This window comes from Opisthorchis viverrini (assembly GCF_000715545.1).
Source record: "Opisthorchis viverrini unplaced genomic scaffold opera_v5_13, whole genome shotgun sequence".
Classification (NCBI taxonomy): domain Eukaryota; kingdom Metazoa; phylum Platyhelminthes; class Trematoda; order Opisthorchiida; family Opisthorchiidae; genus Opisthorchis; species Opisthorchis viverrini.
In genome coordinates, this window is record NW_008751669.1 from 52,189 (window position 1) to 70,041 (window position 17,853).

Below are 17,853 nucleotides of genomic sequence, written 5' to 3' on the forward strand. Positions count from 1 at the left end.
ACTTAGCCGAACTCTCAAACTGTACTCTATTCAGGACGGTGAGCCTAGAACCACTCTAAGTGGAGCGATATTCTCATGATGACCCATGAGTCGCTAACTTGAGCGCGCCTTCCAGACTGGACCTGGAAGGGGTTGCGCTGCACTCACAGTCAGGTACTAGACCAACATAGAAGCGACCCACAATTTCGATGGTCCTGGTACAATTGAATCTGCTGACTTATCTATTCTCCTTAATCCGCATGCTCAGCAATGAATGTTCCGAAAGTTTGACAGTAAGTTCTTTGTGTTCTTGCTCTTGCGGGCATCCAAGGGTAAACACGGAGCTATCCAGAAGCTTTCATACAGAAATGGTATCCGAAAAGGACTCTGACTCTATCCACCCCCATTCAGCTTTGTGATCGACGAATATAATGCAACTAACACTGGAAAATCTTCAGAACCCAAGTGTTCAAATAGCTGTAGACGAAAGGCTTGTTGGTATGGAATATCCATACGACATCGTCCCCATCTTCGAATGGAAAAGAAGACACAGTTGTCCAGCTGTAGCACTATTTCGGTGCCATGCCAATGGGAGAAGGTGCGAGGGCTGCGATACTGCCAGGTTGCCCAAGCCTAGACAAGAGCAATCGAGAGGCTGAGGTTGGGTTCGAACCACGGACCTTCCGGTCCGTAAGCTGGCACCTTAACCACCGGGCCACCCCAAGCACAGGTGTTGGCTGAAAATGCTGCAAGATATGGCTTCTCATGGAAGTCATTGACGTTCTTGTTGTCAGTTTCTATCTAGATTACATGAATGAATGGCTGGAAGTGTAAACACCTCAGGATAACTGTTGCAGGACTGTGTTGGGTCTCTTTCCCACCCTCTTTTATTTCTTCTACAATAAGGCCTCCAAATAAATTATGGTTGCGTAACAGCAGAGCATCGGTGTTGAAAACTGAAGTTGCACTGTGGATGATGACGATGACAATCCCATAGTTGAACGCAAACAGGCCAACACATGAAGAAATGGGCAAAATCTTCCAGGTCAGATCGATTGGGCTACTGTGTAAGTCACCGAACATAAATCACCTTTGGCCGGGCCAAGAAATACTCTGGACACCACAAGCTCTTCCTTATTGGAAAATGAATTACTCTCATTCAGGAGGATTCAATCCAAACCTAATTATCTCGCATGCACATTGTAAGGTCGTCGTTATTGTCTGTTGACCTAAACACGCTCCCATTTGTGTTTACACGTAATGTCACTATCCCCACGGTTTTGTTTCCCATATTTAGTACGGACTCAGTGTGCCGTTTCTGACGAGCAGCCTTTGACAAAGTTATTCATCCACCATTTTAGGAACTTACACGCATAGCGCTGCGATCAAACTTTGAGCACATCAATTAGAGAGATTCGCATTTTTGCGCACTACCCACAGTGAGTCTCTTGAATTTACAAGGTGCTAAAATGTCAGCTTCGTTAAACGAACTCTGTGAGAACGAAAAATTGCCACGCAAAACCCTTCATCCCTTTGAGCCTACCAAACATGTTGTTTGACTGTTAGTCAAGTTTGGCCATTGACAGTTATGCCATGCAAACCTGGCACTGTTTTCCCATGGTCCGTTCCAGATAAGTGACTGCCTCACAAGCCATGAGACGAGAGAATTTCAGAGCAAATTCATGGACGCTCATTCAACAGAAATAGGCTGAATTCAGAAGTTAACCGAGTTAACACAAAGGGCTCGGCCAACAAGTCGTGCGCGAACGACCATTAATCGTAACGCCCTCGATACTGGAGTGAATAAAGAAAAACATATACGCATTCGATGGCGAAAGCCGTTGGCTTACTAAGCATACGCCGCTGACAAATCACCCTGTATGTCCTCAATTTTTTCTGTACAAGGCTGACTACGTCACCTGTCTGCTGATTTGCTGGGAGTGCGTACACAGATTCAGCTATCGATACATCTTGCGTAAATGACTGTTGAAAGATCACAGAAAGGATGAAGATAACCGTGATTGACAACGACGGAGAATAAACGAAAGGGAAGAGACTTGCATGACCACCTGCAGTTTCATCGGGGAATGGACACTGTGCAATCGGTGGCATAAGAATGAGCAACCTAGTGAGGAGCAGTTGAGGAGCCATCGTCAGACCGAAGGGGGGTAGTTGTCAAAGAGGAGATTCAATTCATCATAGGAATACGACTGAGAGGGAACACACCTAAATCCAAACATCAGCAAGTGACGCAGGATTAAGAGCAGTCACTCTGTGTACAACCAACTGTACTGGAGTGCATTCGAGATAAACGACGCTGTGTCCGTGTTTGCACGCACAAGCCGAACTGGATGAGATTTGCGTGTAACAATACAAAACAACTCAGAACAGGACATCATATCACACAGTATGAGTCGTCCTCAGGTCAAAGACGACACAGGGTCAAACAACAAGACCATAAGCGACTATCGATCGGTGGTAATTCAGCTTTGACAGTTGAGGTCACAAGTCCAATCTGTTTGTCAATGCTAGGCAGAAAATGAAAATGAATCCAGCATGGAAAGTGAGATGCACCAGTGCTATTCGACTGATTAGCCCACGTTAAAGTAACAAAAAACTCGTAGCTGTCACCTTGATCATAGATTTGCATCCTACCAAATGAAAATTGTATCAAATGTCGGTGTGTAGCAGCTGTTTTTTTAGTCATGAATTTTCCAGCCCCTGAAATCCGATGGGCCTGATTGAGTTCGCTTATACCCGTGCGCTGTAATTCAGAGATGACCAATGAGCTAATTAAAAGCGATATCAGCAATGTTGTGGAACGTAGGTAGGTCGGGTGCCTGCTTGGTTGTTGGTCTGTTCGCCGAGCTTGACAGTTGGATCCAACTCACCGCTGAATCAAACGTACAAATATTTGGACAATGATGGTCAGGTCATGCGCTGATTCCGTAGTGTTACACTGGTGCGTTAACCAGCCAATATTTTGTCCAGATGTAGTGCTTATTGGTCCAAAACCAATGTCGACTGGTTGAGATGTGGCATCAAGCGAAATATACAATGGTGTTTGACTCCCAGATTCGGAGCCTAGGAAGGAAATACTGGCCTTGGTCCTCTTGGTCCTGTGTAGAACCATACGAAAACTATTTGGATGAATCAGAGAATGAGAATTCTAAAAGCCACAAACGCATCCTCCCATTAGTTTTCGGCATCATGACCTATCGACCCATATATTTCACGGCGGTTGTGTTGATATACATATATACGGATTTTCATCCCTACGAGACAAATCATCAGAGCACAATCTTTACTCAAAATACTATGAAACTCGCGTCAGTAAACGGTTAGCCTGATGTGTGGACGACAACCAGGATATGAGTCACCCAAAACACACACCCCATGAAACAACAGACCTTTGCCGATGTGTCCTACAAGACACGCACAAAATGAATGCGGTGTACACATGCGTGGGAAGTTGAACGAAGTGTGTTTGACCATTAGTTGAGTGACTGAAACGGTGGCGGAGGACGAATATCGTGGATGTGAGGCAGTTGCGGGTAGTATTATCCGACAGGAACTGATCAAAACCACCACAACCCAAATGAAAATCATGGTATATCACGAAAACTTCGACGTGCAGTCTAATCTTGGAAAAACCATGTCTGAGTAGTGCAGTATGAGTTCGACTCGGGATGGCTGTGTGTAGAAAAATACCGAAAAGAGCAAATACCCATTGGTGTATCAGGAGCATCTCTGGGAAAAAGTGTACTGTGGGTTTTGAACAGAACGGACCTTCAGTATCAATCCTTTCGAAAATGCGGTCACTGGCCATAGGTAACGCAGCGACGGTGAACTTTGCAGAGTTCGATTAAGGGGTATTGACCAAGTAACACATGCACAATGACTGGTTAGCAATCAGTGTGGAACGCAGAATGGTGCCATGAAAACTCACGAGTCACCGACCTAGGCAACTCGCCAAGCCATGGCTCCGTCCGAGATTTGATGAATAAACGCAGTCGCAAGTGAGTAAATACATAAGTCCTTTCTTCGGTTGTTGGTCATTACACGCATGTTTCCATACCAAACATTCTTACACACGTTGGGATTCATTTTGCCTGACCGGAAATGCTGGTGAGGCGCCTTCGAACGGGACACTTTCATCGTTTCATCTGATATCCAATCTAATATTGCACATCTGTCGCTTGTGTTTAATTTTGATGTTTGTAACTATGCTCTTCAAAAATAAACGAAAGTAGAAGAACCATTGTTAACATCTGTGGAACGCTTTCCGGTAGTGTCCGATCAAGGCAGACTTGGACTCTCTGAAAAGTGAAACTTCCTGAAAAGTTCGGAAACTGCTGGCTTTGCATCTTATGCCGAAGTTATAACCCAATTTTTGGAAAGAGCCAGTTATTCATTCACCCTCCATACAATGAACCGTTCACACGTTGGGAATTTGTGAAGCATCGAAAGCGCGAGTCTATTGTCCTCAGAAAAAATTCTCATTTACCCCTAGAGTGAATGTCTGTTCTACTCGTGTGTTAAATATCGGGAAGATATCATCGTAAATGCCCTTTTCAAAGTAAAAGGAGTAAATATTGGTTCACGATACCTAAATTACGACCTTGCTTTTTCTCCCCCTGAATCAGCGAAAAACATCGATTAGTTAATTGTTCATTTGATAGCACTCGTAATACTCTTTATTGTAGTTTCTTCCATGTTGAAGTCTTAATACCTATGAGTAACGGACATTCTCCACCTAGAAGATGACATGTGCAATTCAGTGGGAGCTTCTCTGCCTTCCTAGTGATAACAACCCTACAAACCAGCCGTCACACGGGATAAACAAGAGATCTCCGATGGAAACGAAGGTGTGTTGATCCGAGCTGGGATCAGGTACAGAGAGTGGAAATCGGTGGTCACCGAAAACACCGGAATAAGGTACACATTGTGTAACATCATTGATGCCACCTGTTGTTTTCTTGAACTTTTCCATTCCAGTTTAACTTGGAAATTTGCAACAGATATCAGTCAGGGCAGTTGTTCATCGATTTTACAATCAACTTCGAGTTCATACATATGAAACTTACGAAAAGCCATGTTGCGCACTAAAAATGCGAAAGGCTGTTGAGGCTACATCATTTACTCAATCGATAAGTGTTCGTGTACAACATCAGAACGCACAATGTTCTTGATTCAGTTTATGGTTATCCAAGGTCACCTTTGTTCTTGATAGTAATTAGTGATTCTTGATAGGAGCAACATACTGGTTCCCTCAGTCAACTGAAGCATACCACACGAATTCTTGTAACCTTTGGTGGATAGAAGAATTGCACGCACCATTAGGAATCTCGGGGCAAGCACGAAGTGTGTTTCAATTAAATTTGCCTAATCGAGGGCACCCATAAACAAGCCAAACAGGCCAAACTCTGGGAGTGTTATCAAAAAGAAACAGGGGTTACCGCAGAATCTCTGAAGTAAAAGCTTTCGAACAGCCGTATGGAATTGAATAACAAACACCATGTATATGAAACAAATATCATGACTTGTTTCTGAAAATGAATAGTCCCTATCGATCAGCACAGAGTCAAGTGAGCGGAAAATCACATCTTACGAAAGCATCAATGAGGACAATGATATTCAACAACGATAAAAAGTGCGATCTGGACGGTTTAGATGGTTTGGTTTCATCACCGTCATCACCACCATCGTCATCATCGACAGCAATACACCAGCAGCAATTACTGGAGCTTAAAGGCCACACAGCCATGAGGAAAGATCATAGTGAATAATGGAAAGGTTGGGGTGGGTGGAAAGCATACGCCCCTATAGACAACAATGAAGTAAACACATCTGAGTATCACATCGAAGGACGCCATTAGTGGGATTGACCAAGCGTCCTTTTCATATCTTAGAAAAGAAAAGCCCATGATACAAGGACAGACAAAATCTAACTTGGCAATCCTCCTAGTAAGCGACAGCACGGTCGCAAGTGGGCTCGGCTGTACGACACGTATTATAGGGTTCTCAACATGCAAGGTAGTCAACGTTAGGCCCCTCTAGAAAACGCTATCACCTGACGGCCTGCCCACCACAAACTTTTCGTCAGTGAAGGCTTCAGATGGAAAGCAACGCTTTTTTTGGTAAGCGGGGGTAAGCGCGGTACAATTCCCAACCATCTAAGACTGTCACGTTTTTTTGGTGCTGCAGTGATTCTGCTTCAGCACGTATCGCTAAATTTCCTACACACTGCAGTCAGCTAAATTCCGCCATGCAGTGAAACCAACCGTGAACAGATGTTTGGGGGGTGTTTCAGGTCTTCAAACAACAGTGGACAAGCTTCTCCACCTGCTGTTGTGTGTGCTCTGTGAACACACAGCTCTCCAAGTTACGCTCTCGAATCACACGAGCTGCTCGCGTTTTGATAACATGCGGAGTGACCAGATCAGTCACACTACGCTCGTGGCTTATGAAGCTGCGAAGACCGACCAACAATCTCAAGTTCTTCACCGAGAAGTTCCAAAGGTACACAAAGGGAGTAGAAAACCCAAGGCAATACTTGGTACTTTGAAAGTGAAAAATGCATGCCGAAGCAAGGGGCCCAGTTAAGGTTTTTGTTTAGATTAGATTGTGCAGACTTTTGATCATTGAATAACAAAAAAATATCGTCCGTACAACCCAAATCCACCAAACTTTCTCCAGCTACCGATTCGTCCACAGATTTTCGGTCCCTATGAGGGTGGATTTCATGACTGAACACAGAGAGAGATAAGCCGACGTCCCCATGATGCGGGATATCTTTTGTACAGTTGGATGTAAACTCTTCGTCCGCCAGTGGTGTTGGGTAGAAATAAAGAAGCATGTTTACCAACTCCAGTGGCATACACTATCCAGATATGTGTAGAAGGGTCGTCCTGTCTACAGAGACAAAAGTCCCCCTGAAGTTAGGGTCAGCGATTGCTGAGTAGCGGTATGTCTTGGGCTGCTCAAGCATTTGTTGCAATGTAGGGCTATTCCACGTCGAAACCATGATTGATGCGCCCAACTTTACGTCGCGCTGCATGGGAAAAGAGGGAACTAAAACAGCCAAAGACACAATAAAAGGTCATTTGTGGCTTTGGATTTCATTTCTGCGGTACATCCACACCTTTGGTTAAACCGCACTGAAAAATCACGTCGAAACACTCAATGGGCACCTCCTTCGGCTTTTCTATAAACAGCGAAAACAGCAAACCATTTGGCGATCCTTCGATTCATACTGTTTAAGTAACGAGATCACTGCAGCACATTTGATTGCCAGACTAGACTGAATAAGGATACGAATACTAACCCATTCAAAATATATGCGCAATCATGGTAAGGCCTGTATACAGCTGACACAAGATCTTTGGTGTTGTAGACAAACTAAAAGCGGATCGCGAATCTGGGACCGATTTGCAACCGAAGAGGATACTGGTAGTGCTAGGCGGAATTCCGCACTGACGCCACTTTACCACACGCACTGAGGCCCTGCAACTACCAAGAAGCCCATCCCATATGCTATTGGCCAAAAGATCAGGCCGCTTGCCTGTCCAGCATCAAGGTGAGCCCTGATTGGTCAAAAGCTTGGACCCAAAAGCCAATCATGACTCAGTATCTGCCGAATGCAGGTTGTCAAGGTCGCGTCCAGAGGTCAGAATTTCCAGAATGTTGTCGCCGTATACACTTTACAATGTGCTGTATATGTTTTTGTTTGTTTTTTTGGCGTTAGTACAGATTGTGCATCTTTGGTGGTTGCTTCGATGGGAACGCTAGCTTGGAAGGTTCAGACCGAGAACTAAGCTGAGAAAATACCTCTGCTACGAGTCTGTGTAATCTTTTCAAAGCCACTGCTCAACATCTCTAGAATGGCCCATAACTTCTGGTTACATGCAGGGCGGCTACCCCTGGCGAGCTCAAGTCTTGCAAAACCTGAGCCTATGGGAGCCAAACCAGCCGTGGTTTCAGTTATATCAGACCATTGGTGAAGAGCAATCGTGCAAAATTGCAGCTTTGCACTGTTTAATTCCGCCTACTGTATGTGCAAACAAGGAAGTTCGCACTCCACCTACGTTCCACAAAACATCCAAAAAGCCCGTCGATCTGCCGGCTAACAAAAGAAAAATTGGGCATTTCGGTAGCGAGACGCGATGAAATGCTGAACGAAAAGTAACTTTCCTCTTCAAAGCGCAACAACGGTGCGTGGGTGCAGACAGGATAACTGCTTTAACCAGTATAAGCCAGGCGGCTCCCAGTAGGCAATGAACATGACGCCAACAAATCAATTTTTCAAATATCCATGACGTTTTGCAAAAAATCGGTGCCACCTGCACAGTAAAAATAAACGAGTCACGCCAAAATGTTATAACTCACCAGGAACGCGTGATGACAAGCGACCAGCCATTCACTTGATGCTCGGACCATCAAGTCTCGTTCTTCCCAGTAACCGGACTGGCTGTGATCCAGTAAATGCTGTTTGCTCATCATTTTCATCGCGTACACCCTCCGTGTCCGTCTGTGGCGACATAACTCAACTCGACCAAAGCCCCCCTGGCCAATCACCTTGAGTATTTCGAAGTCTGCATATTTCGTGCGTCGAGCCTCGATTACCTCGGAAGCCTTTTTGTACCTGATTAAAAGCAGCGAAAAGATGAACGACACTCATATAGGAAAACCCCAGCAGTGCCATTGGCGTACACTTATAAAAAAGATGAGTACAACGGCTACGCTTCCCTCTCTCATCTAATCAAAGGGACCGTTACTTCTGGAAAATGAATTCATTTATTTGCTTGTAAATCTATATACTTGAAGGAAAAGTTCGTGTGAAGTGTGGAAATAGTGGGGAGGTCTGTGTCCTACCGAGATGTCACGAAGATGAGAAGGGAGTTCGACCAACTACCGCGCTATTTTAGGTAAAAGCTGAAAAAACGGACAAAAGATGGAAAGCTGACCACGGAAAATACGTATGGCAATCCGCCGATGGAATCCACCGAAAAAATCTGTCCCAGAAAATAGATGTCCGATCCTCGCACGGAATGTGACCAAGTTTGCGTGCAACATCGAAGCCAATCCATCAGCAGGACAAGACAAAGAGCACTGAAAAACAGTTGTTTGGCTGCCCCTATCGATCATACCTAACCTATTCAAACAGCCGATGAAGCCGTTTCACTTCTGGAAGCATATCCAGAACACCCCGAATAACAACCCCCACGGAACTACTTTGCATTGCCCATGTGGTGTTCGACGTTGAGGCACCTGCACCGGTTGCGAAGCAGCGCAGTGCTTCTCGATACACAGCGAACGGAGTTATCAGCCTTAAGGACGGTGTAGATCAGGTATCACTAGTAAAGAGGTAAATTTCATGCACTGTCCAATCTCTGTCGCTTTCCGAAAACCTATCTAAAGACTGCCTATTGGTAGTCGATATGTTATCCTATAAATCAAGACAGATTCGCATATTGGACGCTCTGGCGAAAAAAAACTAAACTACCCCGAAATGTACCGTATCCAAACAGTTACACTGGCACTTCGTCTACAACACCCGATTACGAGCGAATAAGAAATGCAGTAGCTAATATCGTTGACGTATCAATCCAGGGTTAGTAGCGGGAAAACCAGGAGGGAAAGCTGTGCACTACAAACAAGAGACCAGATGTATACGCATCAGTGAGTATGTAACTCGGCCATGGCCGCCGGTATACATAACCAGTGCGGTTCACATTAGAAAAGAAAACAGGTGTTAACGCAGCCAGGTTTGTTCCAACATCCGAATGACTGTAAGAAGAGGACTCCCAGGGAGACTCAATCCACTGGCGTACAAAACACGTGACTAATCCAGCGCAACAAATCGTGTTATTGGCTCATCTATCATGTGTGAGTCACCCCTTCCAAAAACCACTCAGTGTACTGCAGCGTTACTGGTCCCAACAGACTCGGGCAATAAAACGAAGACATCTGCGGTCGAATCAGGAAGATATTCAACATCCTTAGTTCGTAGTGGCTAGGTTTCCGACCCAAATCGTTCAGCTTTAGCACCCTTTCGGTACCTAGCTGCCATGACACCCGAAGGTTGCAGGAGGGCTGGGATATTGCCAGGTTGCCCAAGCCTAGACAGGGGAAGTCGAGAGACAGGGGTCGGACTCGAGCAACGGACCTTCAGTAAATTCGCGCTCCGACCCAACTAGAAATAGGAAACGTAATGTGGTATGGTAACCTAGACCTTGATGAATAAGCAAGTGTCACGCCATAGATGCTCCAAGGGTTGACAGAAACTGCCCTGGCCTCATTATCCGGATGCAAATATGGTCTTTATCGGAACGAACAAGATTGACAAAGCAACCTTGATAGTTCAGTCCGCCTACAACATCAACTGGTCATTCTCCAAACAAGTTCGAAATCGACATTGTGCAGTATTCCGGCGGTCAACATTATCACCATCAGCCGTATGAACCATGTGTTTGTCGTACGGTGGTTATAACTGCCAGTTTCGTTCACCGACGATTTGGGGAGATGGGTAAGTAAATGAGCATTAGAGGCGGTAGCTGAACACTTGATACACAAATACAGGATCATCTGTGGACTTCTCACTGGGGCGGGGGGTTGGAAGGGGAGCTATGCATTGAAGGCAATAGCTTGAATGCACGAGCGACAGTGAAGGTACGACTGGGTCATGTCTGACAATATCCGTATCCATTGATGTGTCCCGTTTCGGGTTCCATGTTATGACTATGCAAACCATACTTTTCGTATACCATTAGTCAGTAATTTTCACTCTATATTTTCAGCTCTTGTGCAATAGGTATTAGATAATTAAAGCGTAGATTACGCCATTCTATCGTCTTCCTTCTAATATCGAGCTGACACTAGACAAACATGCTACTTTTGTGAGCCCCAAACACTCTCGCAATAGTTGTTCAGATTAAGAATCAGTTTTCAAAAGTTGCGGGAAAATGGGGCATTTTCAACGCGTCTGTAGATCGGTACCTCGAACTATCACGTGGGCTCCTTAATCTCTTCGTTATTCTGTGACGCTGCTCCCAAATGCCTATCTAACAATACAACAGATGTTTTGGTCAACGGCGTTGCTGTCCCAGACCTAATTAGTACCGGCAGCCCCAGAAGTTTCGTTTCCTCATCCGTCCTACAAGCTCACAACTAGAAACCATTTCCGTGGGATCCTGGGATAACGATTGCGTCAACGATACATTTATGTTGTCTTGTTTCCATTCAGTAGAAGGGTGCTAGATACGAATGGTTCAAACTTAGTGCATTACCGAACCTCTATGCAGATGTCCTTCTCGGAAATGACTTCTTGGGGTTACACGGTAAAGTTGAAATTCCATTCAATGGCGAACGTACCACTCTAACTGTGTTTGACGTAACAATCGCGAAACTGGAATCCCCATTTTTATCAGCCAATCTCGCCGCGCATCGCAAGCCGATAGCTCCGAAATCTCGTCGTCAGATACCGGAACCAGAGTGAATACTCACTGATGATATAACCAAAACATCAAATTCTCCATGGGGAGCGCAAGTGCTCGTAATGCGCAGTAATAACCACAAGAAACGTATGGTTAAAGACTAAAGTCAGACAGTCAATGGTTTTACCTACCATGAAAAAAATCGGTCAACTGTAACACCCTTCCGGTGTCTAGCTACCATGCTACCCGAAAGAAGCACGAGGGCTGGGATACTACCAGGTTGCCCAGCCTAGACAGGGGAAGTCGAGAGGTTCAAACCACGGACCTTCCGGTCAATAAATTCGCACTCTGACCACTTGAACCATCTCGCCTCCTGAAGCTTACCCTTTATCAAGAGTGGATCATGTGATCGAAAACATTGCATACTGTACCGTCTAAAATATACTGAACCTCCAGGATGCATACTACTAGGTTGCATTAATCGAGTCAGACAAGCCGTTTATTGCATTCAAAGCCTGCGGAACCTATACCAATTTCGGCGCATCCCGTTCGAAGTGACAAACAGGGTTAGGTGTTTCCAGCAGAAATGAACATCATCATCATCATCAAACGAACAGGTGCCAGACACCTTGATACCGTGCGTGATTGTATGAAAAGACACACTGATAACGTTACTGTATGCGGTGAAACGAGATGTGAACACGACGTTGCTAAAACACACAACTTTGAACGACACAAAAAGTAGCTTCGCACCTAAAGTGGTTACTTTTCTGGCTTACAAGGTCACCAAAGGTATTATCAAACCTGACCCGGAACGTATGCGCCCTATAAGAGAACTCCCAATTCCACAAGACGGAAAATCTCAGGAAAGAGCCGTGGGTGTCAATCAATCGGAAAAAGTTTGGAACCGATTGAGGAGCCATCATTTCAGAAGGGCTTGGTAAACAATTAAAAACTACTAATTATTTACCAAGCCCTTCTGAAAATTAGCCGCGGGCCTGTTCGTATGCTACTCACAGCGGATACCGGTGTTTTCGAACAAAATTCATCCTTTAATTTAAAAATATTTCCACTTCCGGAGAGTGTCCGAACAGCGTTTGAGAACCTTAATAACGAACTGGAGAATGAAACGGTCGTTACTGTCGACTACAGTATCCCTCTCGTCGTCGAAGCTGATGCGTTCGACATCGCAGTAAGTGCATCCGAGAGTCAGGGTAACCGGACGGATATCTTTTTTTAGGAACTTCACCGCAAGTGAAAGAAACAATTCTGCTGTTGAAAAAGAAGCACATGCTATTGTCGATGCGATCTGCAAATGACGCCACGACCTCCTCGGGAGACTTCTGAACTGATTGTGATCAACGTTCGGTTGCTTTTATGTACGGGAAACCAACTGAAGAGTAAAGTGACAACATTTGACGGTTGAAAATCGAATTGGCGGAGTACAACGAAGAAGTCATCTATAGACCAGGAACGGACAACCGCGTTACCAGTCCCCCTTCTCGTTACCTTTTGGGACGAAGAAAATTCAAGAGCTTCACGACATATTATTCCACCCCGGGGTCACGAGATTTGCACATTTTGTTCGTTTTGAGAACCTTTCTATTGGGCTAGCGATATCCGACGTGTGGTTTATAACTTGTCCACGTGTGCCGGACCGAAAGCAAAACTTTTCGGCTTTTTTCGCGGTCAGCATGTCACTCGTAACAAGTGCCTCTAAACTATTACTGACAAGTAATCCGTCAGAGTACTTGCGTCAGATGCATCCAACTATGGGGTTGCAGCAGTCATTTCCAATAGATTTCCTGATGGATCTGAAAAGCCATCGCTAAGGCACCCTAATCTTCGACACCAGCCGAACGCAATTACAGTCAAATGGAAAAAGAAGCCTTTGCAATCGTGTCTGCCGTCAAGAAATTCAACAAAATGATTTACGGTCGCCATTCCACACTCCTCATCGATTACGTTCACCGTCCAGGGTTCTACGTCACCTCTGGGCTCCAGATGGATGCCAGCTGGTGGCCATGACAATTATTTTTCGAAGTATTCGGCCCACCGGTCGAGTCGTTCTTCTTTATTCGAGATGGTCACTCCATTCCGAACCTTGATTCTTTCGCTCACAGGTGGTTTATGGGGATCGGTCGAACGGATCAACTGAAGTCATCTTCGAATAGTACCGGCCTTCTGGGCCTCTTCCATTTCCTGTGTCCACCACACTTCACGGCCGGCTTCCACACTCACCTTCACTTAACGTCTGAAGATTCGCCGCATCAAGTTATGTTCGGGGCCGGCTGAGATATTTCTCGGAGATTTAACCGTTCGATCTGATATCAAGTGCTTGAATGCGCCTGGTGGTGCCGTGCCACAGGTAAGATTCCCAGCACTGTGCAAAGAGGTGGTAATCTTGTCCCAGTATGAGTTCCCATCTGACAGTGGGGCCTTTGGGGGAAAATCAAGAAGAAGTGTATTCGTCTGACATCCGGATCTGCCAGTCACTCAGTTGCCAAGCGACTTGTCCGCATCTTGCGCGGCCCTGGAAAACGCAGAAGGAAGCGACTCTGGACGAACGCGTGTTCGGAATCCACAAATGTATTCCAAAACGACCGACAGTCAGCTATTGATCCGCGTTATTGGTAACTGATGGCAATGTGATCGATTTGAGTTTGTGGCCGACATGCCGTTGGAGAGCACCATGTGGCCAGACGACGTCGGCTATTTCGGAAGTTGATGCTGTGTAAAAACAACTTGAGATCGCACATAGCCGGAGGCCTGAATGCACGAGTGGGCAGGCTTAGCACACCTGAGGCTTAATTAGGCGATCGACATGGATTGGACGCAATACGTACGGACAATGGTGAACGATTGCTTCAGCTGTGCGCTGACCGCAAGCTGTTTTCATACAGTGCGAAATAGCCGAAGTCATCTGGCCAGATATTGTCCTCCAACGACGTCCCGGATATGAACTCAAATTGGTCACATTATCATCAGTACTGATGGCGATGATCGATAACTGACTGGAGGTCGTCTTGGAATACATTTGTGGATTCCGACCACGCGCTCGTACGGAGTCGCTTCTCCATACGTTTTCCAGGGCTGCAGAAAGTGCGGACAAATTGCTTGATAACTGAGTGATTTGAAGATCAGAATTTACCAGAATCGTCTTCTAGAGTCTCTTTTAAACGCTCCACCATCATATGTGAATCCATGCTGGCACGAGCTCGCCACTTTTATGCACACTGCCGGCACGGTGCTGTAAGGCCCGCTCAATCAGACAGGACGGTGGGATTGTTTGCATCTCGGACTCGCCGGTGCCAAGGGTAGTTTGACCCAACGAATTATCAGACGTCAAGTGAAAGTGAGGGTGTGCGCCGAGCACGAAGCTTGGTGGATACGTACAGCTAAGGAAATGGAAAGGGCCCAGAAAACCAGGAATGCCTGAAGACTATTTCAGCTCTTCCGTGCGACCGGCCCCCGGAAACCGCCTGTGGGCAAAGTCATCAAGGACCAGATTGATGCGACAATCTTGAACATAGAACGCCTCGGCCATTGGGCTGAACCCTTCTGAGAACCATTCCCGTGGCCAGTCGCTGCCAATCATCAGGAGCTCACAGCTGAAGTATTACTCTGGACGGTGAATCTGAAACCCCCTAGAACCTCAGAGATTTATGATCGTATGTTCTCTCACGTACCACCGAGCCTCTGGTCCGGATGACCTCCCGCCCGCATTGTTCGAAGGTGGGGGTGAAGTTCTCACCCAGCTTCTAAGATACATCCGATTCAGTCCACTCTTCTGTTCTGTTTGGCACGCTTACACATCTCCGAGTAAAGCTCTCCAAGAGCTATGGTACACAAAGCGGTGTCCGTCAGGGGTGCCCACTCCCTCCAGTCCTATCTGTTTTCGCGACCGATGAGAAAACAAAGCGAACGCTGGAAGGTTTCCGAAGTCCTAGTGTTCACATAGCCGCTGACGAAAACCCTGTCGATCTGGAATATGCTCCTGGACACGCAGTCAGTGAACATGCGACTTACAGAACAGGCACTCGAAGTTGTAGAGCGCTGTAAGTATCTACGATGTTGTACAAATCTCGATGGTGTGACAGATGAGGTCAATGCAGAAACCTACAATGCACGGGTTATCCTAGCTAATTTGAAACACCTATGGCGTCAAAGCACTATATACCTGAACCTCAAAGGAAGTGTGCTGTTCGAGCAGCGGCACTGAAACGTCTTCGACAACCGTTGTATTAGAACTATATTTCGTGTGGGTCGGTGTCGGTGAATCCCTAACTAGACAGTCAGAAAGCGAGTTTTCACTTATACAACGGGGAAGAGTGTGCCCAGAACCAAAAATCGTGTTGGTTAGGCCATGCATCTAACATGCTGAGACCATCATTTACCCAAGAGAGTGCTGTTTCCCGTGGCACCTTTCCTCTTCAACTTCGTCATCGATACGATCATGAAAGACTCATTACCAGCCTCTAATGCCTGTGGGGTCGAAGTGCTCCCTGGGCCTCCGCTCACAGACATCGAGTACGCAGACGACATAGCTCTTCCAGGAGCTGACCCCGTGGCATTGCAAACAATACTAAATAATCTAAATAATTCTGCCTCGCGGTTTGGTATACGCTTCACACCTGCAAAGTGTAAAGTGCTACTGCAAGACTGGGTGGGCTCGAACCCTAGCCTCATGCTTGCGGATGAACCGATTGAGGTAGTAGACAAATTTGTTTACCTGGGCAGCTGTATCAGTCCCGGTGGTCTCGCGAAAGAGGAAATTTCCATCCGGATTGGGAAGGCCAGAGCAGCTTTTGCGAACCTACGTCACCTGTAGCGTAGGCGTGACATCAGTTTCTCTGTCAAGGGTCGGGTTTACAATGCTGCGGTGCGCTCCATATTACTATATGGATCAGAAACCTGGCCGCTGCGCGCCGAGGACGTCAAAAGACTTTCAGTGTTTGACCATCGATGTCTTCGGAGCATTGCCCGAATCTGGTGGGAACACCGGATCAGCAATTCTGAAGTACGTCGAATGGTATTCGGGAGAAATAACTCACCCTCGATAGATGAACTGATCACACTGCACAGGTTGCGTTGGCTTGGCCACGTGCTGCGTATGCCAGTCGACCGACTTCCTCGAAGGGCTCTTTTCGCCCAACCATGTGAAGGGTGGAAGAGAGCCAGAGGCGGTCAAACAATGACTTGGCAGCGAAGTATGAAAGCCATTACCAGCAAACTCAGCTGCGCTGGTCACTGCCGTCTTCCTGGATGGGGACCCCGAGACGAGCCACATCAATGGCTAGAGACATTGTCAGACATGGCCCAGTCGCGCCCTCAATGGCGCTCGTGCATCCAAGCTATTGCCTTCAATGCATAGCTCCTTTTCCAACCCCCCCCCACTTGACAGCCCACTGACAGTGCTGGATTTATGCACCAATCTACCAGCTCGCGCGTGCAATGCGCAGCTACCTACCCTCTCCCAAATCATCGGTGAACGGAACTGCGGTAGCTACAACCACTGTACGACGAGTACGCGGTTCTTACGGCTGACACTGATGATGATGATGATGATGATGATGATGATGATGATGATGATGATTCAAGTGGCAATTCAAAGTGCCATTCCCTGAACTCCATAGAAACTTTCCAAGAATCCTGTCACCGAACAATTACCGATAGAGTAGTCATTTCACTGCTAGATCGCAACATAGGCGTTTCTACTGAAATGAAAGAGCTGTGTAATGCGCTATAGTTCATCAGTTTGTCCGTCTAGAGGTTCGCGGTGGTTATACGTTGTAGCTGAATTGAGATCATCATCATCATCATCATCAAAGACAGCAACATCAGTGTTGGCACTGATGCTTCACTGCCACACAACCATAAAGTCCGTTTAGTTATATATATATATATAATTGTATCAAATGCCCTACAGTGATGAGAAGAGAAAAAGAGTCGGGGAGGGAGGGGACCCAATGCTGGCCTATGTCAAGCATACTGAGGTGCCTGCACCTCCAACCGCTCAATCAGACAATCTGGAAAGAAACTGACAGCACAAACGCCACTGACATCGATTAGCCGCCACTTCTTGCAATGTCTCCAGCCAAGCACAGACGGGGTCACGCAGACCCCATCCTGGAGGTCTCACAACACCAACAACACCCAAACTCTTCGTGATCTCTTTCACGCCTTTTGCCAAGTCATGTGCTGTCCACCTCGCGGTTTGCGCCATCCTGAAGGAGGCACGGAGAACAACACTCGTCCCGGTAGACGGTGTTTCGACATGCGTAGCACACGACCGAGCCATCGTAGTCGATGATGCTGAATGTTTTCCCGGATTGAGGTGCCTGCAGCACAACCAAATACCCGTTTTCTAATCGCCTCGTTGCTGATACGCTGACGCCATCCGAAACCAGCCAGGATTCTGAGGCATCGGTGTTTGAAA

At 46.4% G+C, this 17,853-nt stretch overlaps 2 protein-coding genes across 2 annotated transcripts in view; one reads left to right on the forward strand and one right to left on the reverse strand.

Annotated features, from left to right (window-relative positions):
* Nucleotides 1-11,476, forward strand: part of T265_01197 (hypothetical protein) — a gene marked incomplete at both ends in the record, with an annotated part of 33,427 nt that extends 21,951 nt beyond the window's left edge. The window contains one exon of the mRNA XM_009165182.1: nucleotides 11,228-11,476. Within this exon, the coding sequence (XP_009163446.1) occupies nucleotides 11,228-11,476 (249 nt within the window). The remainder of the gene's footprint in view (nucleotides 1-11,227) is intronic.
* Nucleotides 1-17,853, reverse strand: part of T265_12742 (hypothetical protein) — a gene marked incomplete at both ends in the record, with an annotated part of 78,696 nt that overhangs the window by 34,348 nt on the left and 26,495 nt on the right. Inside the window, 2 exons of the mRNA XM_009165265.1 lie at nucleotides 8,368-8,623; nucleotides 14,261-14,577. Of these exons, the coding sequence (XP_009163529.1) occupies nucleotides 8,368-8,623; nucleotides 14,261-14,577 (573 nt within the window). The remainder of the gene's footprint in view (nucleotides 1-8,367; nucleotides 8,624-14,260; nucleotides 14,578-17,853) is intronic.